This window comes from Rhamphochromis longiceps, linkage group LG3 (genome assembly GCF_057381845.1).
Source record: "Rhamphochromis longiceps isolate RC_006_pf linkage group LG3, R_longiceps_female_GT1.1, whole genome shotgun sequence".
Lineage (NCBI taxonomy): Eukaryota > Metazoa > Chordata > Actinopteri > Cichliformes > Cichlidae > Rhamphochromis > Rhamphochromis longiceps.
In genome coordinates, this window is record NC_140559.1 from 1,091,458 (window position 1) to 1,115,104 (window position 23,647).

The 23,647-nt window shown below is 39.9% G+C and overlaps 1 protein-coding gene across 1 annotated transcript in view; it reads right to left on the reverse strand.

Moving 5' to 3' along the window:
- Window positions 1-19,855, reverse strand: part of LOC146672444 (uncharacterized) — a 29,311-nt gene extending 9,456 nt beyond the window's left edge. Inside the window, exons 1-9 of the mRNA XM_085386153.1 lie at window positions 19,671-19,855; window positions 14,849-15,199; window positions 13,978-14,313; window positions 13,789-13,890; window positions 13,284-13,616; window positions 11,992-12,318; window positions 8,206-8,532; window positions 6,962-7,281; window position 5,926 (exon numbers count right to left, since the gene is read on the reverse strand). Of these exons, the coding sequence (XP_085242279.1) occupies window position 5,926; window positions 6,962-7,281; window positions 8,206-8,532; window positions 11,992-12,318; window positions 13,284-13,616; window positions 13,789-13,890; window positions 13,978-14,313; window positions 14,849-15,199; window positions 19,671-19,701 (2,128 nt within the window). The 5' untranslated portion in view covers window positions 19,702-19,855. The remainder of the gene's footprint in view (window positions 1-5,925; window positions 5,927-6,961; window positions 7,282-8,205; window positions 8,533-11,991; window positions 12,319-13,283; window positions 13,617-13,788; window positions 13,891-13,977; window positions 14,314-14,848; window positions 15,200-19,670) is intronic.
- Between the last annotated feature and the right edge of the window lie 3,792 nt (window positions 19,856-23,647).

The following is a 23,647-nucleotide window of genomic DNA, read 5'->3' on the forward strand; positions in this document are numbered from 1 at the left end:
GTAGGGTCATGTGTTAGTGGTGGGAACAGTCATACGGTTATTGTTCATGTGTCCAACAGCAGAGGGGAAGAAACTGTTCTTATGGCGAGAGGTTCTGGTGCGAATGGACCGGAGCCTCCTGCCTGAGGGGAGCAGGTCAAACAGACTGTGTCCAGGGTGAGAAGGGTCAGCTGAGATCCGAGCTGCACGCCGCAGTGTCCTGGAGGTGTGCAGGTCCTGCAGAGATGGGAGTCTGCAGCCAATCACCTTCTCAGCAAAGCGCACAACACGCTGCAGTCTCTGTTTGTCCCTGATAGTGGCTCCAGCGTACCACACGGTGATGGAGGAGGTGAGGATGGACTCGATGATTGCAGTGTAGAACTGCATCATCGTCCGTGTTGGCAGGTTGAATTTCTTCAGCTGCCTCAGGAAGTACATCCTCTGCTGGGCTTTCTTGATGACGGAGGTGATGGTGGGCTCCCACTTCAGGTCCTGGGTGATGGTGGTACCCAGGAAGCGGAATGAGTCCACAGAGGTGATGGGGGTGTCAGACAGGATGATGGGGGGGAGTGGAGCTGTGTGCTTCCTGAAGTCCACAATAATCTCCACTGTCTTCTGGGCATTCAGCACCAGGTTGTTGTGGCTGCACCAAGACACCAGACGTTCAACCTCCCTCCTGTAGGCAGACTCATCCCCGTCCGAGATGAGTCCGATAACGGTGGTGTCATCTGCAAACTTGATTAGCTTGACAGACTGGTGGGTGGAGGTGCAGTAGTTGGTGTACAGGGAGAAGAGCAGAGGAGAAAGAACACAGCCCTGAGGGGAGCCGGTGCTGATGGTCCGGGAGATGAGCTGCTTCCTCCAAACAAACTGAATGACTGTGTGGATCTGTTCCATCAGTCATGTTGAACACAAACAGCTTTGCAGGATGAAGAAAACGGCACAAGTATAGTTATACTTCAAATAATTGTAAGCATTTTTTTCTTCAACAATATTCTAAAAGTGCATCTGAAGCCTCGTGATATAGTTGAATCTCTGATTTCTGTCTTTATTGATAATGTTGATTTTTTTTAAATTTCTACTTTGTGATCTGTGTTTTAGTTCTTGATTTGTTTGCTATCTCAGCATGTAGAGTTCCAGTCTTACTGTATTACTCCAAGTTCTGTTTGCTGTCAGTTTTCAATGTTTCATTCATTTCATTATTTTGAATTTTTGGTCTTTATTTAGCTCCAGTTTCACCAGTGTGTTGTCTGTGTGTTTAGGACAGTTCTGATCTTCATATTTGCTTCTTTCAGAAAGAACCTGACCGACAACATGACAGCAGCATCTTACAGGCCTGAGGACAGCCTGGAGGAGAGGGTAGAAGGGCAGAGGACAGGGGGAAAAGACTAGAATATATAAATACATACATATATACATAAATAAATACATAAATCAGGAGGAAGGTACTGATTTTGATTCAGACCAGGTCTTGTATTAGATTTTTAGCTGTAACCTGACAGGACCTAACCAGAGATGATGTAATAGGAGTGAACCGATTTTGGTGATTTGCAGGTTCATAATTTACATTTTAAGATTTCAAAATACTGAATCTGAATCGTTAAATTAAAACTGCGGTTTTCTTCAGTTTTTAATGTTAGTAAGAAAAAAAAACCAAACCTTCAGAGGTCCAGGTTACCGAGGAGACAGTACTCCGTCTTTAACATCATCCAAAGAAACACCTCTCAGACTTCAGGTGTATGGAACGCCAGGACTGCCATAATGAATTAATTAAATACACCATTAAATAATTAATTAAATGTGTCAATAATTAATTAAAATTGGAATTAACTAATTAAATAAATAGTTATGACACATGTAATTAATTAATTATTGACACATTTAATTAATTATTTATGTATTTCACATTTTAATTAATTATTGACACATTTAATTAATTAATTATTGACACATTTAATTAATTATTTATGTATTTCACATTTTAATTAATTATTGACACATTTAATTAATTATTGACACATTTAATTAATTATTTAATGATATATTTATTTATTTCATTTTGGCAGTCCTGGCGCCTGGCTCTCGTCATGAAATAATTTTATCTGTCAGCCTCACCCATCAAACTCAGGGGGCGGGGTTAACGCTGCCCATGCAGCTTCTCTAACATTTGATTGGTTGCCGTGCAAAGTAAGTCAAAACAGGTCGATCCTAGATAATCGATTGCTTGTGTAGACTTGGGGCAGCCAGTTATCCCAGAATGCAGATCAAATCACAGGCCGTTTTTCTGTCACCAGCTACACTTTTAACAGTGTTTTAGCCGCGAATGTCGCGCCGTATGTCTGGTCAGGTTGTCAACATAGAACATGTTTGCAAAAGTGCTCAGATGTTTTCAGAGATGTCACTAGCTCTGCTAACAGTTAGCATGCAGAGCGCACCGAGGGGGTACATTAACCGGTTTGTTTACATATTCCACTCTCCGTGTTCCACATGTTGCATTCGCAGATTCTCATTTTCACCGAACGATCGTCTCTTTCCGCCTGGTCTTGTGTCTCTGTGCTTCTGTAACATAAAGAACGAGCTGACATTTTTCTCACGAAACCAGCGATCAGCTCAGCAGACCCTCAGTTTACCTGCATGCATCCTCCTCCTCATCTGTCAGCTGTTTAACACCTGCTGCTAATTCAAGAAACACGCCTAGTTACCTGGTGATAGTCACAGTTTAACTGCACAAGATAAGTAAATATAGTATTTTCCACGAGCGCAGAGCTGCTGGAGCTCGTTTCCTTACAGAGCACTTTATAGGCGAACAGCTTTATCAGCGGCTGATGTCCAATCACCGGCACACAGCTTTGAAACCTCAGCTGAGTTTTAGCTCTCAGTGGTTAAACGCTGGACTTCATTCACTCAGGTTCTGTCTGTCGGGTCACGTTTACTTCGCTGTTTTATTTACAACTGAGCAAATCGGTTTGGCTGAGGTTAAAGTTACGTTTCATAACTGCATAGTTTCACAGACGTTTAATGGTTCACTGGCACATGTGTTAGACTGAACTATCATCTAAATATCATCTGTTTTTTAATAGTTATTCAACTGTATTCTAAGCACCAGCTGTCTGTTAGAATGTGATTTTTTTCTCTCTCTCTGTTGGCAGAGGTATAAAAATGCGCAGGAAAATCTGACGTGCATGGCGAACTTCACCGACGATATTTAGGGAGGAATAAACACACATCAAACATAAATGAACCATTTGTCTGTCTCCATAATTGAGAGCATTTTCTCTTCTTATGTCAACACTCTCTCTCTTTTTTTTTCTTTTTTTTTTCTTTTTCGGTCATGTTATGTTTACCTGTCAAAGGCTTGTTACAAACTATGAAACACATTGTGCAGACTTCTGGATGTTAGAAGAAAACGAATACTGCTCATGAATGAGACTAAAGGCAGGAAGGTGTCCTTTAAAACTAAACATGTTAATAGGACCTCCCTATTTATATCATAGTTTATGATATAGCACGTGTATTTCAGTAATAGCCTGCTGAGGCCACTATACGTGCTGGCCTCATATCAAATGTGAAGGCAGACTGAGTCTATGTTTGACGTTTTTTATATCTAATCTTCCTTTTCAAACATTTAAACAGCAGCGAGTCTGCAGCTGAGGGAATACAAATTCAAATTGTCGGAACAGGTTTGCTCGTTTCTTGGATTCATTTGGTGATTTATTAAATGTATAACTGTTATTCTAATCTGCTGCTGAGTCTCTTACACTTTTCTTTATGCTGTATATTTTCACGTCTCTGGAATAGTTGGCAGTTAGATAGTCAGCTGGGAAACTTTGTGTTAACTCATGGAGCTGAGGATATCGTGGATATGCTGACCTCGCTGCGTGGTGTACAGAGCGAGGTCAGCATGATTAATATTCACAATAAAAATATTAGCCGAACATCATGAAGTCTGTATGTGTTTCATAGTGTCGAACAACCTTTGTACAGTTAAAGCCAGCAGTTACTACATGACGGAAACACCAACGTTATCTCTTTTATGTGTTTATACACAGGTCACGCTGATTACTGAACAAAAACCCAAAGATCAGATGTTAAACAGATTTATTTGCTCTCTCTCCTCCTTAAACATGTTTTTAATGTTAGTTATAATTCAGAATTGGCGACTGAAACACGTAGGACACATAAGAACATCAGGAAATAAAACACCGATAAATATAACCTCAGTAAAAGAAGTCAGCGGGGGTTACTACAGCTGTGTACCGGGGCCTGCGCTTTGTCGGTGGGATTGCTTGCGAGGCGAGCGGGTCTATCCCACGCTTTGCCGTGAGACTGGGCAGACATCTCCGAAATCATCGAAACACTTTTGCAAAGAGGCTGTATCTTGACAAACCGACCAGACACATGAAGATTAAACCACTACATTCTCGGCTAAAAAAATATTAAAACGGTATTTGGTAACACACAAACAGGGTTTTTCAAAGCTCAGTTCTGTTAGCTTCCACATGCCGGTTGTTGTGTGCTAGAAACAATGGCCACCAGGCCAAAGCAATGGTTTTGACTCGATCAGCGTTAACCCCGCCCCCTGAGTTTGATGGGTGAGGCTGACAGATAAAATTATTTCATGATGAGAGCCAGGCGTCAGGACTGCCAAAATGAAATAAATAAATATATCATTAAATAATTAATTAAATATGTCAATAATTAATTAAATGTGTCAATAATTAATTAAAACGTGAAATACATAAATAATTAATTAAATGTGTCAATAATTAATTAATTACATATATCATAACTATTTATTTAATTAATTAATTCCAATTTTAATTAATTATTGCCACATTTAATTAATTATTTAATGGTGTATGTAATTAATTCATTATGGCAGTCCTGGCGTTCCATACAGGTGGGATGCATAAAAATTCAGAATAAGACTAATTGTTATTAAAATGTCTCAAACATTCAAAGACATGATTTTCTCTCTTTTTCCTGTCTGTGAGCTAGAATTATCATGGATAAAAGCGGCAGTGTAAGTGTGTATGAGGTATGTTGTATGTTTTGAAGAAAGTCTTTCAGACTTGGTGAAGTCTGCTGACTGTAAAATAAATAGCATGTCAGCGATAATACAGAAACCCTCGATCACTGATCACAAGCAAGTTTCAACATGTTGACCTCTAACCCCTGTTTAGTCTATAACTCTTAATGAATGGGGGGGGGGGGGGGGGGGGGGGGGGGTGTTATTGTTAAATTGTGAGTGACAAAAAAAGTCTTAAATCTAACTTTCCTGAAGTTGTAGGAACCCTGGTTCCATCCTCAAACACCTGGGAGAATCCCAAGACGAAAACTGCTGGTGACCAAAATGATCACGAAGGCTCATCTCACATTTGCCAAAATGATCTCAATGATCCCCAAGTCTTCTGGGAAAATAATCTGTGCACTGGCGAGACAAAAGGCTCAACTTTCTGGAAAGTCTTAGTCCCCTTACATCTGCACTGAAAATAACATTTCATAAAAAGAACATCATACCAACAGTCAAACATGGCGGTTGTAGTGTGATGGTCTGGGCTGCTTTGCTGCTTATGGATAATTTGTCTCACTTGATGAACATGAATTCTGCTCCCTATCTGACAATCCTGAGGGAGAATATGAAGCTATCAGTTCATGCCCTTTAGCTCACTCAGATTATGCAACAGGATAATGATGCAGAAAGCCCACCTCTGAAAATGAACATTTTGCAATGGTGTCGATTAGCACAGACTTTAGTCTGAGACTGATATACTTGGGCGCGACCTTAAACTGCTGGATTAAAACATTAAAACATATTATTGAAATATAAATAAATATGAAAAACATGTTTAAAATGTTCATGCTTGTACTTTCATCATGTTATTCAGACATGTTAACCTGTTGTAACTGTGAAGCTCATCAACTTCACACTTGGCAGAATATCACCCTAACAGTACTCTGAAAGACAAGGGAACAGAGGAAGATGAGACAGAAGCAGGAATTGACACTCAGGGAGCCAAACAAATGAGAATACACGAAAATAGGTACAGAAACAGAGACTTTAATGTAAGTCTTCGGTGGTTTCTTGTTAAATGTGTTTCAAAGGCTGTGTGCAGCTAAGACTCATTGGAAAAAATAGAGAAAAGGCTAAATAAAAACCAAAGATTCAGAAAAAAAACAACATAATAGGGCAGCAAAGGTCCAGAAAAACTGCTGCGTTAGTTCGCCAGTCCTGTTTACTCTTTATACAAATGACTGTACAAACAGTTACCTAAGTAGCAATGAAATGCATATCAAATAAAAACATGGTAAAAGCACAAAGCCATAAAAGAAATGTATAAAAGAGAAACAGAATAAGTCTACAAATCAGGTGCAGCCAAGGCAAACGCACGGTCACCTCTAGATTTCAGCCAAGATCTTGGCTGCACCAAGATTACCTGAGTAGATGATGTTAGTGCTCTAACAAGGATGTACAATCTAAGGAATTCAATAAGGTAGCTTGGCGCTGTGTTGTTGATCATTTTAAAAGTAAGCAGCAGTATTTTAAATTGGATTGGGTGCAGTGCAGATCAGCAAGAACAGGGATAATAGAGGCAAACCTCCCAGCTCCAGTCAGAGGGCATGCCTAGCCACAGTTGGTAGAAGCTAGATCTATCTACAGCAGACACTTGTTTATCAAATTTAAGAGCTATCCAGCAACACACCCAAATTGCTAACAGTGTCAGAGATGGAACTGGCAAGGGAACCAAGGGCATCACGAAGTTGGCCGTGAGGGATATTACTATCAAATACCACGATTTCCGTTTTCTTATCATTTAAGAGAGTTTCCTAAGAGCCATTATTTGACCTCACACAAACAGTGCAGAGACAGAGATCATCAGTTAGTTCAAAGTAGATCTGTATATCATCAGCATAACTATGAAAAGCAATATTGTATTTCTGAAAGATCACACCTAGAGGGAGCATACAACCCCCCTTTTACTTTTACTTTTAACATCACTGTTTTCAATCTGATTATGTCTCCCTTTCTCCAGATGTAACATGTGTATCTCCCAATGTTTCCCTCTGTGGGGTTTTTCAGAGTCAGACTGAGGTCTCCAGTTTCCAGCGGGCATTCATTCATCTCTGTTTTATCTCTATAATCCTCATCCTGTTCTTCATGCTGGTCAGATGCATTATGATACACATGAACCTTCCTGTTGTATCTGTCCTTCCACTCCACTTTAGCATCTTCAGGCAGGTTTTCTGTGGTTTTGAAGGGCAGCTGGACAGACTCCCCCATCTTCAGCTCCACCTCACAGACTGAGAGGACAACAAACACAACATGAGCTGTACAGACAGCAGCAGGTTTGTTTTCAGAGTTATAGAGGAAGGTAAAGGATAGAAGCAGATCGGAGCAAAGGACAGAAATCTTTAAAGTCAAATGAGTTTTAGAGCAATTGGAGATGATCAGAGTCTGATGGTGCTGTGGTTTCTTTTAACTTATATCTTTGGTCTATGTGCATCAGAGTAAACTCTCCTGTCACAGCTGGTCTTGGCTCACAGCCAAGGGTTGCCTTTTTTGGCTGGATTTACAGAAAGGAAGACTGAGACACAGTATGGTGTAAGCAAGAAGTGTTTATTTGCCCATATAGCTTTAAGGCCATGACAATCACTGGCAGATTAAGCTTTCTCACCGCACAATCACTCTCCTGTCTAATGACAACTGGCAGCCTTAAATACTCTAGCTGTTAAGGACTAAACCATTATTTTACTGTTAGGTGAGTTTTTAATTTCTGAACTTCCATTCTACAATAAACTATTTTAATAAATAAATATATACATACATTCTACCATTATCATCTGATCAAATATTTTATACAGGGCTCTAGATTAACTTTTTGCCATGGTTGCACTGGTGTGCCTAACTTTTTTTCTTAGGTGCACCAGCACAAAAGTTAGGTGCACCCAAATTTTTCAACCACATTGCTTAAAACCGCAGTTCTACAAGAAAGAATAACTTTATTTATCCCGAGGGGAATTCTTTGGTCATGTACATGCTCAAAGCAGCAGGAGAGACAGAGGAACAGATGAATAAGATATACAATATATACAATAAGAATAGTAGTATACAGTAATATACAGTAGGATAGTGCAAGACATCGTATCAAATAACTCTAATGCACAAAGATTCCCCACAGTCCCTAACACACACACACACACACACACACACACTGCAGCACTGACCTCTGACTTTCAGCTCCACTTGTTTCATCAGCAGGATGTTTCCCTCCCTGCTGTAGACGGTGCAGGTGTAGGCGTTTGTGTCCCAGTCTGTGGGGTGTTTCAGGGTCAGACTGAGGTCTCCAGTTTCCAGCAGGTCTTCATTCATCTTCGTTCGGTCTCTGTAAACCTGGTGCTGTTCTTCAGGCTGGTCAGACACTTCTGGATATACATGGACCTTCCTGATGTTTCTGTCCTTCCACTCCACTTTATCCTCTTCAGACAGGTTAACTCTGGTTTTGAAGGGCAGCTTGGCAGACTCCGCCTTTGAATCAGCCACCACCTGGTGGACTGAGAGGACAACAAAGCACAACATGAGTTGTTTGACTAGTTTCAGTCTGAAATATATCCAACTTCTCCACTGAACAAAGACAGTGCTGCATTTCTTCTCTGTCCAGTCAGTGGCAGAGATGACCATTTGCTAAAAGAAGTGTTATTGTCACATGTCCAGACTCAAAGCTTTACTTGCTGTCTTCGAAAGAGAATCAAGAACTTGTTCCATGAAGGGTGTCCTATGAAAGAAGTTAAACATATTTAGACTTTCAAGTTCAATTTCACTTCATGGGATGAAATGTTTCTCTTAGCCCAAGTAAGTGCAAAATTGTCAAAGTGAAAACCACTCAATATAACAAAACAATAGACAATGCAAGGTGATAAAATACAAGCAATTTTTTGGAGATTGATTTTCAATCTGAAAAATAATCAAGTGTCCAAAACTTCTGGTATGACCCTGTCTGGATTATGACTCTGATACTGGATATTGGACTCAGAGTAGCAGAACAGTAGCAGAGTAGCTGCCGACTAGCCAAGAAGCTGGCTAGTCGGCAGTAGGGCTGGGTATCATCACTGATTTCTATAATCGATTTGATTCTGGTTCGTTTCAATTCAATTTTGACTCAAACAGTCAGAAATATTATAATTTGTCATCTTTAAGCACAGACAGTGTGTCCATGTATGTGCCGTCTGCACTTTGTGTTTACTTGTTTGTATGGAATCCGCTTACCTGCTCTCATTTGCTGTTTTAGCTGTTTGGTGGTTTGTGAAACCACCAAACAGCTAAAACAGCAGTGTGAGCTTTAAGCTCAGATTCTGGCGCTTCTGGTAAAATACATTCATATTTAAAAATCAATCCTGGATTTTACTGAATCGATATTGTGATATTCAAACTAAAATCAATTTTAAGCTGACAAGTTCACAGCTAACTGAGCTTGTTCACCAGATAACGTTGGGCCTACGAGGACACAGATGAGGAAGCTGACAATAGTCTTTCAGAAAAAGTCTTTTTTATATCTGCTGTTGGGATGTAATAGAAAAGTATATTGGACTTTGTTAAGTTAAAGTTGCTCTGTATTAAAAATGTGAGGAAGAAGAAGCAGATAGCGTACCTGGAGAGCAGGATTGCAGACTTGGAACAACGCACCAGGACAAACAATGTCATTGTTTCACCAACACCAACAAGAAACCAGCAGTGATCTTAAGGTTTGTAAACAGGAAGCTAAATGGATCTCATGTCTTCATGAATATATATGTAACAAATGCAATGTTGGCATAGCCAAGAAAGCCTCAAGAAACTGGGTAAAATTCAAAGCACTGCAAACTAAAACTAAGCTAAATGTAACACTGGAAGATGTGGAAAAATACCAGTGAGCAACATGAACTGGACTATAAACAAGGTGACACGTATCCACACTTAAAGCACACAATTAAAATAAGTGATCTGGAGAAAATAGCTGCATCACTCAGACGATTGCTGAATATAATCAACTCCAACTTAAAACATTTGAATATATGAATCACAATATATCAGGTTTTAAAAACATCTAAGAATTAGGGATGCAGTCTTCAGATCAGGGACTAAAGCAGGCCTCAGACTGCCAAGAACTGACCTCTCCCAAACTCACCTGAAGCATGAAGACTAAGCTGGTGTAATGGAAATCTGAAATAGACTGAGCTACACACAAAAAACCCATTCCCTTTCAGGGCTCTAGAGTGTGATCAATTTGTTCACATATGCGACTTAATTTCTCAGTGGTGCAACTAAAAGAAAATCGTAGGTCGACCAGCCTTTCGAGTAAAAAAAAAAGGAAAAGAAAAAAAGTTTTTTTTAAAGTCTCAGCAACTCTGAAAAATCTCCATGTGGTCAACAACAAACACACATTATGCCCCTATCGTGGTCTAAACCAATCAAAGGTAGTCAGGGGTGGGACCTCTCTGATTGGTCGTGGTTCAGAATCAGAAAGGGGGTTTATTGCCAAATGTTGAGCAGGTTTACAACATCAGGAAATTGCTGGTCGTGGTTCAGACAGTCCTGTCGGCCTACATGTGTGTATGTTTGAAAGTGCAGGCGGATAGACAGAGGTGAGTAGTAGGCTGGGTTTCAATAATTGATTTAAAATTATTTTAGCTTGAATAAAGCAATATTAATTCATTAAATCCTGAATTCATTTTTCAATGTAAATTAATTTTGCCAGAAGCTCCGGGAGCTCACAAAACTATTTCAACAACCACCAAAATAGCTAAAACAGTAAATGAGAGCAGGTAAACAGATTCTACACAAAGACAAACACAGAGCTTTCTGGCATGTTTGTGCCATCGGGGCTAAAAGTCGACATCTCACTGATTCTGAGCTGCAGGTTTTGTCCCTCTCCGACCAAAATGTACTTCAAGAACAGTTCCCCATCTCAAATCTCTGTTTTCTGCACAATTTTTCTTCTTATTACGCACCAGTCTACCATTGGATACAGCACTGTTTTTCTTCTTTTCCCCAAAAATGTTTAATAATAACGAAATTAAAACTTTTCAAAATTATGCCAAATTGCAAAACTCTTAGCTGTGTCTCTAATCAAACCTCTGTAACATTACTCTGCTTCACTTCAGCAGCATCAGGTAATGTTCATATGTTGAGTCATGTTTTTCTTCAGTCTTTGTTCTTCTGCAGAATATTTTTAAGGCGGTTATCTGTTATAAAGCTGGCAACATGATGCACTGCATTTACTATGGTTAGTGTGGAAAGACCATGGCCGGCAATACTGCATTTGTGACTGCTGCTAATACGATACACAGTGTATCCAGAATGCTGTGATAAAGGCACTGCCCAAGTGTCCCCTCTTCCCACTGCCTCAGACGATGATTAAGTTTATCATTGTCTACAATATTGCCAAAGCACTTTAAGCACAACCACTTTTTCAGTAACTTATCTTTCTTGTAGAAATGTTCTTCAAATAAAGAACTTTGTGTTGACAAGATTGTTAGTTAATCATTTACAAATCAATATTGTCTGTATGGATGGCAATTTCCCCCTGAAAAAGTGCAAATGTGAAAATGCGGTGTTAATTGATGTGGTTGAAAAATCTGGGTGCACCGAAGCAAAAGGTTATTCAACAGCCATCGCTTTATATGGCTTTATATGGCTTTAATATGGCTTTATATGGCTTTATATGGCTTTAATATGGCTTTATATGGCTTTAATATGGCTTTATATGGCTTTAATATGGCTTTATATGGCTTTAATATGGCTTTAATATGGCTTTAATATGGCTTTATATGGCTTTAATATGGCTTTATATGGCTTTCCAAAACGGTCGGATAAAATGTTTTTAGTATCATCAGTAACTGACCCATTATTTTTAGTTGTTGTATTGCAATAACTCTCATTGCTGCATTTCTAGTTAAAAAATTCATAAAAATTGTTTAAAAAGGTCAAAAATGAGTATGATTTCAAATCCAAGGCAAAACTATGTACGCTCTGACCTCTGACTTTAAGCTCCACTTGTTTCATCAGCAGGATGTTTCCCTCCCTGCTGTAAACGGTGCAGGTGTAGGTGTTTGTGTCCCACTCTGTGGGGTATTTCAGGGTCAGACTGAGGTCTCCAGTTTTCAGCAGGTCTTCATTCATCTCTGTCCGGTCTCTGTAATCCTGGTGCTGTTCTTCAGGCTGTTCAGAGCCGTTCTGATACACATGGACCTTCTTGTTGTTCTCCGTCCACTCCACTATAAGGTCTTTTTTTATCAGACGAACTCTGATTTTGCAGATCAGCTGGACAGACTCCACCCCTGAATCCACCTCCACCTGGGGGACTGAGAGGACAACAAAGCACAACATGAGCTGTACAGGCAGCAGCAGGTTTTTCTTCCTCACCAGTTGCAGATAGATTACAGCAGAAGCTTTCTGCATTTTGGATTGGAGTGGAGAAAGATTACACACTCCTGGGCAAGTGAGGCTGGTGATACTTCTTTTATCACATCCTACTTATGTCTTTTCTGCTGTGGCTTCAATCAATAAAAAAAAATATAGAACAAAGTTGGACATTGAAAATCAGAGTGACTCAGAGTGACAGTCTTAAAACGCCACCCCCAGGTTTCAGAAGATCTGCAGCAACAAGCAGGCTCACACCAGTCTTTCTAACACTTCCTGTTGTTTAACAAGTATCCTCTAACTTTAGAGAGAGATGATTTTCACAAACAAGGGTGATGTGCACTGTTAGTAGAAGCATAGCAGAATACAAGTGCATGCATGAGAGGCAGACAGGTGGAAAGGTGAACATGGAAGTAGCAGAAGTAGTGCAAGTAGATGAGTTTAACTACCTGGAGTCAACCCTTGATAGGAATGGACAGTGCAAAGGGAGGTGATAAAGGAGAATGCAGGCGGGGTGGATTGGGTGGAGATCAATATCAAAGGTGATTTGTGACAGAAGGAGAACAGCAAGACTGTTAGGGGTGGATGCTGGAAGAGGGGGAGATGTAGGAAGATAACCTGCTGTGGCAACCTTTAAAATGAGCAGCCAAATGAAGACAAGTAATCTAATCTAGGTAATTAATTAACGTGTATAGCCTCAGTATATTCATTCAGCGAAAAAGATCTGGCACAGACACAAAGTGCCACATTTAACTGAGAGTCAAAGTGAACAAAGGCAGTTTGATGGCACGACTTGGTCTCAATATAAAGATTCCTGCAGAAGCACAACATTTTTCCCATTATCATCAGTGAATGGTCACAAGTTAATATTATATGAAATACAAGTGAAAACTAAGTACACACTGACCTCTGACTTTAAGCTCCACTTGTGTGTCATTCAGGATTTTTTCTCCCTCCTTGTTGTAGACGGTGCAGGTGTAGGTGCCTCTGTCCTTGTTTGTGGGGTATTTCAAGATGAGACTGAGGTCTCCAGTTTTTAGCGGGTTGCGCTTCATCTCTGTTCGCTCCATGTATGCTGGGCTTTGGTCTTCAATCCTATCACAACCATTCTGGTGCACATGGACTTTGTTGTTGTATCTGTCCTTCCATTCCACTTTAGCATCTTCAGGTAGTTTTTTTGTGTTGGTTTTGAAAGGCAGCTTTACAGACTCCACCCCTGACTTCACCTCCACCTGACAGTCTGACAGGACAACAAACAACAAGAACTGTACAAACAGCAGCAGCAAGTTTTCAGAGTTTTAAAGAAAGCTGAAGGACAGGAATTGTTTCAGCCTCTGGACTTTTGAGTGACCGTTAAGGAGCCACCAGGGGACACTTGTTAACCATTAGTGTGTCTGGCACGAGAGACTCACCTGACATGAAATAGTGTTGAAAACTATATATGAGACTGAGACCCCCAAAAACCACCAGAACAGGAAGAACTACGACAGCTGTGGCCCAAAGTGGAAGTTTTTCTGTGGAGAAACAAAAAATAAATGCATAAATAAATTATGACCTTTGAATTCTGAAGTTAATCTGAGCCACTGTCCACCAGCTCTGACCTCTGACATAGTGCAGCTCTACTTTCTGTCTCAGGATGTCTTTGTCCCTGTAGATGGTGCAGATGTATCTCCCACTGTCTCTCTCTGTGGGCTGTTTCAGGGTCAGACTGAAGTCTCCAGTTTTCAGCAGGTCTTCATTCATTTCCATTCGGTCTCTGTAAAACTTGTCCTGTTTCATAAGTTTGCCACCTTTGTTTGAATACTCCTGAACTATCAAGAGTTCTGGGTCAGAGCGAGTCCACTCCACTCTGGTGTTCTCAGGCAGGTCAGGTTCAGTTTTGCAGGGCAGGATGACAGACGCTGAGCCTTCCTCCACCTTCACCTCCATGGGGTGATCTGAAAGGACAAGAAACCACAATATCAAATACAGGACCAATAGCAGTCACACTCATGGCAAATGACAAGTTTATGCATTTCTGACCTCTGATTTTACAAATGTGGATCACTACTCTTTGCTTTGAGTGATAACTAAACTGGAATTTATGAACTGGTGCTACAGCTACAGATGATTGAGGGATCATAATGAATGTTTCAGTGTTTTAAAAGAAATCTTGAATTTTTCCTCATGGACAATATGTAAAAAGTCTACTGAGATTTGTCTCCCTGAGAAGAGAAGACAACTCTGCAGACCTAAAAGAATGTAATGCCATATACCACAGAGGCTGTATCAATAAGATCTTATTTGAGTTCACTTTCTTGCTCATGTTTTGTTGTTTCATTTTAAGGTTAGGTCCATTGTAAATCTTTCTGTTAGGTTAATCAAGACTTTCAGAACTATTCAGAAAAAACTTGGCTTTTCTTCTTGCTTTTGGGACTATTTGAGCTTTATCTACTGTACTGACTTTTACTCTTTCATTACAGCAGGTTTGACCTTTGACGTGCAGCTGGATGTCACTCAGTCTATGTTCTTCTCCTCCAGCACTGATGGAACAGGTGTAAATACCGCTGTCAGTCAGTTTGGGTTTCCTCAGAGTGAGACTGAAGTCTTTTGTGTTTAGTGCATAACGACTCATTGATGTGCGCCCAGTGTAGCGCTGGTTTTGCCCTTTGAGATCGTCTCCTCCTTTTCCTTGTAGGTGGACAGATTTGGGATTGAGGTCACTGCAAGTCCACATCACTGTGGGATTGTCCTCGGGTATAGAACCTTTGTAAACATAGGGCAAGAGGACAGAATTCTCCCCCTCATATACCTCCACCACCACAGCCAGAGCATGCTGGGAAACTGTGAAGACACAAAAACAGAAATCAAAGGAATGTTTGGGTTTGATTTAGTGTTGAAATAATAGATGACAAGTAACATTATCTTTAGGGAACATTTTACAAAGAATGTTAATCTTTACATATTTAAATAGAGTGAAAAGGCTGCTGTGTCTGAAGGACCTCTCGATGTATCAAGAACAGTTTAATGCTCCTCAGCACAGATTATCCAAGTGTCCTTTTCTGTCCTGAATGGATGAACACATTCTCCCAAAACACTCCTAAGGAAGAATTTGGGTTAGGTCCCAGCTGCAAAAATGGACCACTAGGAGCAGAAATAGCTTTAAATGATCAACTAAAGATATTCCAACAGGCAGAGATGTAGTCAGTGTTGGGGAGTAATGGAATACATGTACTGGCTTGACACATTTAAAATACACAATATGAGAAACTCTATTCCGTTACAGTTAACGTTTAAATAGGTGGTAATCAGTTATCAGGTAACAAGTTCAGGCGCAGGTTTAGCTCAGTTGGATGAGCATGTCTTCAGGATCTCCAAGTATTAACATGCTGTTTTTAGACTTGGTGGATAGCATTAACAACCTGTTAGCTGCAAATAATCATGTGCAGTTTCACATGATTATTAACAGACAAAAAGAAAACATATTACTGATACAGAAATAGTTTTCTAAACAAGATCGCTGCAAAAAGTGCAGCCTTACCTAATGTCCACCCTACTGTTACTCATTTTATATTATGATTTAGGCTTAGAGTACTACCGTATCAAAAGATGGCAGCTGAGCTGGTTCATGCATCTTACAAGGATGCCTCCAAACTGAGGTTTTTCTAGGCATGTCCTAATGGAGGAGGACCAGGGCAGAACTAGGACTCGCAGCTTCAGTTAAGAGTGAGAAGAAAATAAAAATGTGTTCATGTTTGCAGTTTTGTCTTGTTCTACAATATTTGAAATTTTAAAAAACAAACACTACATTTTTGGAAATATTAATGGGTTTTTTCTTATTTGTTTGTTTGTTTTGTACTACTTGAACACTAAAGTGGTGCTCACATGAGATGACAGTGCCAGCATTTGCCCACAGCTCATTTAGGTTTTGAGACCCCTGCCCTGAAGTATCTGCAGTCATGATCAGAGTCCTCTAAATACTAATTTTTTTCTTTTATTACCTAATTTACTAGAGGAGGCACTGGTGCATCCTTTATGAAAGAGGAGATAATGTCGTACCACAGTAACTCAGATAAAAAAGAGAGCAATTTTTTGATTGATGTTTTGTTTCCTGTTTTGTTTCTGTTACAATATTATACATTAAAGTATAATATTGTAACAGAAACAAAACATTAATCAAAAAATTGTTGAAACACAAATTACAACATTGTATAAAAATTACAATCATCAACTCAAATACTTGGTTCTAATTGAACAGAAATTTCTATGAACTTGTAAGAACTGTCTAGGACATGAATCAGTCTGTATCAGATCCTGAATTTGAAATTTCCACTGAAGTCACGGGTAAGAGACAAGTGGAACCAAGATCTAGGCCATTTGCTTTTTGAAGTTTGCAAAGACTGCTAAATTTTGCCAGTGGTAGTTCACTCTTTGCAACATAGTACGCTGTTCTAAACAGATTTTTCAGGTTTAGTTTTAGTATGTTATTTGCAATTGGTGTTTGTTCTGGGAAAGATATTGCAGACTGAGCAATGATGCATTCCTCATGCGCCTCATTCCTTCTAATGGGGTCTTTCTTAAAAGTACTGGTCCCAGTAACAAAGGCGCCTGTCAACTCAGCAATCAAGGGAAAACCAACAACACACCCGGCAGAACAAGAATTTCACTCGCATGTACTGTACCAGTGTACTCCACTCCACAACCCTCAGGACAAAGGGACTAAAGACCTGAGTAACACTCTGGGCAACTTTGGGCTGACTCAGCATGTAACGGAGGCCACACATAATAGAGGACACACTCTTGACCTACTGATCTCCAAAGGCCTGAGCATTTCAAACATTACTGTGTCTGATGTGGGCCTGTCTGATCATTACTGTGTTTTCTTTGAAAGTAAAATCTCAGCCCACACAAATATATCAACAACAGTGATCACAAAACGGTGTATAACTGAACACAGTAGTGAGATCTTTAACCAGGTCTTCCCATTAACACCTGACCTGTCCAAAGGTTCAGTCAATGAGCTCGTCAATAGCTTCAATGCTAACATGTTAAATGTAATGGACACTATTGCTCCCATTAAGGTGAAGGTTATCTCTGGAAGGAAAAAGTCTCCATGGAGAAACTCCACACTGGTGAAAAATGAAAAAAGAGAGTGTAGGAAAGCTGAGCGCAGATGGAGAAAAACAAACCTCCAGGTTCATTATGACATTTATAAAGAGAAACTTCACAATTATAATTTACAACTGAGGAGTGCAAGGAGGTCCTACTTCTCTGACATCATCACTAAAAACAGCCATAATGCTCGGGTCTTATTTTCTACAGTTGACAGGCTAACAAACCCTCCTGTGCCAGTGGCAGCTGAACTTCATTCGACCATGGCCTGCAATGACTTTGCCAAATTCTTCACAGAAAAAATCCAAAAGATTAGACAAGCAATTGGTACATCAACAGCAGATCCAGGATATGTACTGTGTCCACCAAAAAACTGTTTAAACACCATGAAACAGTTTCACCCGATTAACAGCAAAGACCTGGAGGACATCTAAGGTCAACTGAACTCCTCCTCCTGCTGTTTAGATGTCCTGCCAACAAGTTTTTTTCAAAAAGGTCTCAAAGACTTTAGAGTCAGACCTGTTACAGATCGTCAACTTTTCTTTAATGTCAGGTGTGTTTCCAGAACAACTAAAAACTGTAAAAGCTGTAATCAAACCTATACTGGAAAAGGACAGTATAGGCACAACACAGAAGAGCTACCTCGTCAGCCCAGGACTCTGCAGTCTGTTTACACCTACAGGCCAGTGGACACTCTTTCAATGATGAGGATGTAACATCCTGGACAGGGAGGAACGCTGGTTTGAGCGCAGAGTCAAAGAGGCCAATTACGTGAAAAGGGAAAGACCATCTCTGAATCAAGGAGGGGGCCTAAGGGTACATCTTTCGCCATCTTACAATGCTGTGATTGCAGCCATTCCCCAACTCTGAATGCTACTCATGGCCATTGATCAGTGGGTTTTGGTCAGTGGTTGTTGGTCATGAGATTTTGCATAATTAAGATTAACAGACTGACCTCCCAGCCCATTGTTCCTCAGTGGGCTGGTTTCAGTCATTATGCAAATGTACTGGTTGGGGAAACCTGCAGTCAGCTGAGACTGAAGAAGTCACCTGGATGACGAAACGTTTCTCCCACAAAACGCTACGTCCAGATGAACAGAATCAACTTTTGGAGATTTACTTTCCTGGATGATTAAGAATGCATCAAGATGCCTTTAAAGAGATTTTAAAGTTTATCCCGATTTCATTATTTATGTCTGTTCTTATATAGCAGCCTTTATTATGAGCATTACTTTTGTTCTGTGTCATTTGGAACAGTGTCAAAGTAGTATTTACTGTAAATCACTGGTATGTAACACCGAAATAACTCATGTGGTCAAGTATCTTCTGTCACTGTCTGTTTATGTTTGACTTCAGGAGGCAGACCATAAACAACCCCATGAAATTGTTAATCAAACTCTCTTTTCTGCTGTTTTCACCAGTAATCAATTCAGTAATTATTAATTTGTATTCTATATTATATTATCTGACTTTTTGACAGAGCCCAGACACAAATCTGCAAGTGTGTCCACGACTCTCCAACATACTTTTAAGTGAAGTTTAGTCTGCACTGGGTTTTTGTTGTCGTTTTGTTTTAGACTGTTACTGTTTCTGACTTCCTGCCCAGCTAAACTATGCACGTTGACGGTGCTTCTTTGAAAAAGATTTTTACTTAAACAACTTAGTTTTATTTTCTGGGAAGTTAGTGAAACGCTGCGGTGAAATCAAACTTTTCAGAGGGAATCAGTTCCGGTTACCGCATCAGTGGTAGTTTGCGAGATTAAACAGGAAATAAACAATCCTCACAGTTCTGAACAAAAAAAAGAAAAGCTTTCGATTTTAACTGGTAACATTCCAGTCAGTCACACTTTGGTAACAATAGCAGATATAGATGGCCACTTCATTGCATGTTCCTGTCACCTGTCTGAGAATGATGTTGTGATATAAAGGATTATCGGACCTGTCAATAAAGCCTTTTATCTCAGATCTGCAGCCATGACCTGTGTCACCGAGCTAGCTTAGCACGGCTAGTTAGCCTCTCCCAGGCTCAAACTTTCAACACAAAGTCGGTCCAGACTTTCTCACACCACCCCTCGCTCTCTTACAAATAAAGCCATCATTACATCGGTAATTTCACACACTGCGTGTATATACCTGTGCGATAAAACTTCGGTCTGAGTGCAAGATAAACATTGTTTACATAAAGTATATAAGAGTTTCTTACCGCTCGTGAGGAGCAGGAGCAACAGCAGCATCTTCAATCTCCTGCAAGAAACAGCAACCAGTTAAATCCAAATACTTCTCATTGTTGCGCTTAATATTTGGGGATTTATATCTCATTTGGAGCCGTCGATAAAAGACAGTGGAGGGAGTAACACCAGCTATACTGTTTACTTTCGGTTTCACGTGAACAACTCTTCACCCTCCTGCCCTCTGGGAGGCGCCACAGGAGCCTCCGGACTAAGACCACCAGGTACCGGAACAGCTTCTTCCCCACAGCTGTCAGACTCCTGAACTCTGCCTCCTGACATCTGACCCACGTTAAACTCATGGACTGGACATACACACCCCCACAATGGACAACTGTACCCTCAAACACACAATAATAACATGGACTGAACCACCGCTCACAACCACTAGCTCTTTATATAGCCTCTGTAGAAACTATCTACACCCTCACTTATCTTAACTGCACTACTGTATAGCTCTGTGTAAATAATCATTCTGTACATTCGATAATCTTTAATCCTACAACTGTTTACAACTTGCATAGTTCCCATTTCTGTATAGCTGTATATCTCAGATTTCTGTAAAGTTATTTATTTCATATTCTGTATAGTTTTTCATATTTATATCCTGTTCATAGCCTGTACATAGCTTGTACTCACTACAGCCTGTACATACTTAGTTATAGAATATTCACAACATACTTCATACCGTGTACATTATAACATACCATAATAGACCCATTTCTGTAATATACTTACATATCTATACTATTGCTAATATATATTGTAATATATCTATATCACTAAAGCACTTCTGGATGGATGCAAACTGCATTTCGTTGCCCTGTACCTGTGCATGTGCAATGACAATAAAGTTGAATTCTATTCTATTCTATTCTAACAACAGTGTCCTGTCTTCCAGGTTAACTGGTTATTACTTTCACTGGCATATGTATTATGCCAGAGGTATAATATTATGTATTATACCTCTTATCTCCAAACTAAACTCTCAGCGCCCTGAACTTGTTTATTGATTAAACTTACGATAAAACATTACAAATACACTTACTCAGCAGTGGCGTGTTGTAATGCAGTGTATCGCCGCATGGTGGCGTCTCTTGTGTCATGACTGGTAGGTTACCCTCTTTTTTATTCTTCTTCGTTGTGTACGCGGACTAGTGTGCTCTCGTGTGTGGTAGAGCTGGCGCTTTTATTTTTGATATTTGAAATAAATGAGTACTTGTGGAAAGTTAGAAGTTGTTGCTCATTCGCTATCCACCTGCACACATCTGCAGCTGGCGTCGTCTCCACCGCACGTTACAAAGTGTGACTTTCACCAGGTAACGTGGACATTTTTCCTGAATCAGCAGTTGGCATGTTCAGGTAAAATGAGGGTTCAGAGCTTATCGCTGGTGTCATGAGGAAAATGTCGGCTCATTATTTACCTCATTACCATCAAATGATTCAGATGCACCAAACTGTATGAAAAACATTGGATTACAGGAAAACTCGATGCATGCTCAATAACCCAGGTAAAGAAATCCCACAAATGATTTCTGATCATCTGGACGCAGTAATTTCAGTTTCACATTCTGCAATTCTTCCTGATGTTCATGAACAACAAAAATGCTTTAAAATTGTAGCCATCGGGGGAAAAAAAATCAAAAATAAATTCTCTCTGAGAATGTGTATTTCTTCCTTATCCTCATCAGATAAAGAATTTAGATGCTCTTAAACCTGCAGACCCTCCCCCAGGAAGAGTGAGACTCTTTCCCAGAGATCTGATTAGTCCAGTTTGTGGTTTTGAACCCCTTGATGTCTAATATCAAACGTTAACCTCTCTAGATCATATTATCGCTGCAGCTTCAGTAACCATGGCGATATACTCCAACAAGATGTGTACGACCTTAATAAAATAGAGAAGTTGAAGTTTTCTCAATAAGCCTCAAATCCTGGTTCAGGGGTGATGTATGTCATTTAGACCACAAACACCACAGAAGAAGAACATTAAACGTTAGCAAGATACATTTATTGGGATTTATTTAAGAAGAATAGTGCATGTTTGTAAGCATCCTTATAAAAATATATGTCAAACATGTTGAGTGCTTATTCACATAGTCCTGCCTGTAGCGATTTGTGAAATGTCCATAGACGAACTCAAAACAACACAAAGTGGGCATGAAACACTACACTACATGTATTAAGGCTGATTTACATCATGGAGCCTTGCTCTAAAAAACTTAGATTTATCGCTCTCTGTAAAGCATAGCGTGGATTTAATAAATAAGTGTTTAAAAGATGTTTAGTCTCAGTACAGAATGTGATGTGATGTGCTCTATAAACCCTAACATTACAGCCAACAGGGTGATCTTCCTGTTTCAGTGCAGTTCAGTAGTTCAGTTCATGTAGTAAATTAGAGGACCAGGACAAGGACAGAGGACCAGGACAAGGACAGATGACATACAGACCACAGGTCACAATCTTAAAATGATCACAGGTCTGCTTTGGTAGAAACCGACCTTCAAACTGGAACATGTTCCTTTGATACCGTCATGGTGACTTACTGATTATTTACATGTTTGAAATAAAGAAAAATAGACAACTTCCTGACACAAAAATCCATCAATGTGACTTCATAGTAAACCCCTCTGGTCAGGGGTGAAAGAAGTCCTGCCATTAATTAATGCTTCAATCTTAAATATGATCAACCTATCTCTAATAATCGGCTATGTACCACAGGCCTTCAAGCTGGCTGTAGTTAAACTTTTACTCAAAAAGCATCTCTAGACCCAGCAGTCTTAGCTAATTATAGGCCAATCTCCAACCTTCCTTTCATATCAAAAATCCTTGAAAGAGTAGCTGTCAAACAGCTAACAGATCATCTGCAGAGGAATGGTTTATTTGAAGAGTTTCAGTCAGGTTTCAGAGCTCAGCACAGCACAGGAACAGCTTTAGTGAAGGTTACAAATGATCTTCTTATGGCCTCTGACAGTGGACTCATCTCTGTGCTTGTCCTGCTAGACCTCAGTGCAGCGTTCGATACTGTCGACCATAATATCCTATTAGAGCGATTAGAACATGCTGTAGGTATTACAGGTACTGCACTGCAGTGGTTTGTATCATATCTATCTAACAGACTCCAATTTGTGCATGTAAATGGAGAGTCCTCTTCACACACTGAGGTTAATTATGGAGTTCCACAGGGTTCAGTGCTAGGACCAATTCTGTTTACATTATACATGCTTCCCTTAGGCAGCATCATTAGAAGACGTAGCATAAATTTTCACTGCTATGCAGATGACACCCAGCTCTATCTGTCCATGAAGCCAGATAACACACACCAATTAGTTAAACTGCAGGAATGTCTTAAAGACATAAAGACCTGGATGGCCACCAACTTTCTGCTTCTTAATTCAGATCAAACTGAGGTTATTGTACTTGGCCCTGAAAATCTTAGAAATATGGTATCAAAGCAGATTCTTACTCTGCATGGCATTACCTTGGCCTCCAGTAACGCTGTGAGGAACCTTGGAGTCATTTTTGACCAGGACATGTCCTTCAACGCACATATTAAACAAATATGTAAGACTGCTTTCTTCCATTTGTGCAACATCTCTAAAATTAGAAATATCCTGTCTCAGAGTGACGCTGAAAAACTCGTTCATGCATTTATTACTTCCAGGCTGGACGACTGTAATTCATTATTGTCCTGCTCCTCACATACAAGGTCTTAAATAATCAGGCCCCATCTTATCTTAATGACCTTGTAGTACCATATCAGCCTATTAGAGCGCTTCGCTCTCGCTCTGCAGTCCTACTTGTTGTTCCTAGAGTATTTAAAAGTAGAATGGGAGGGAGAGCCTTCAGTTTCCAGGCCCCTCTTCTGTGGAACCAGCTTCCAGTTTGGATTCGGGAGACAGACACTATCTCTACTTTTAAGATTAGGCTTAAAACTTTCCTTTTTGCTAAAGCA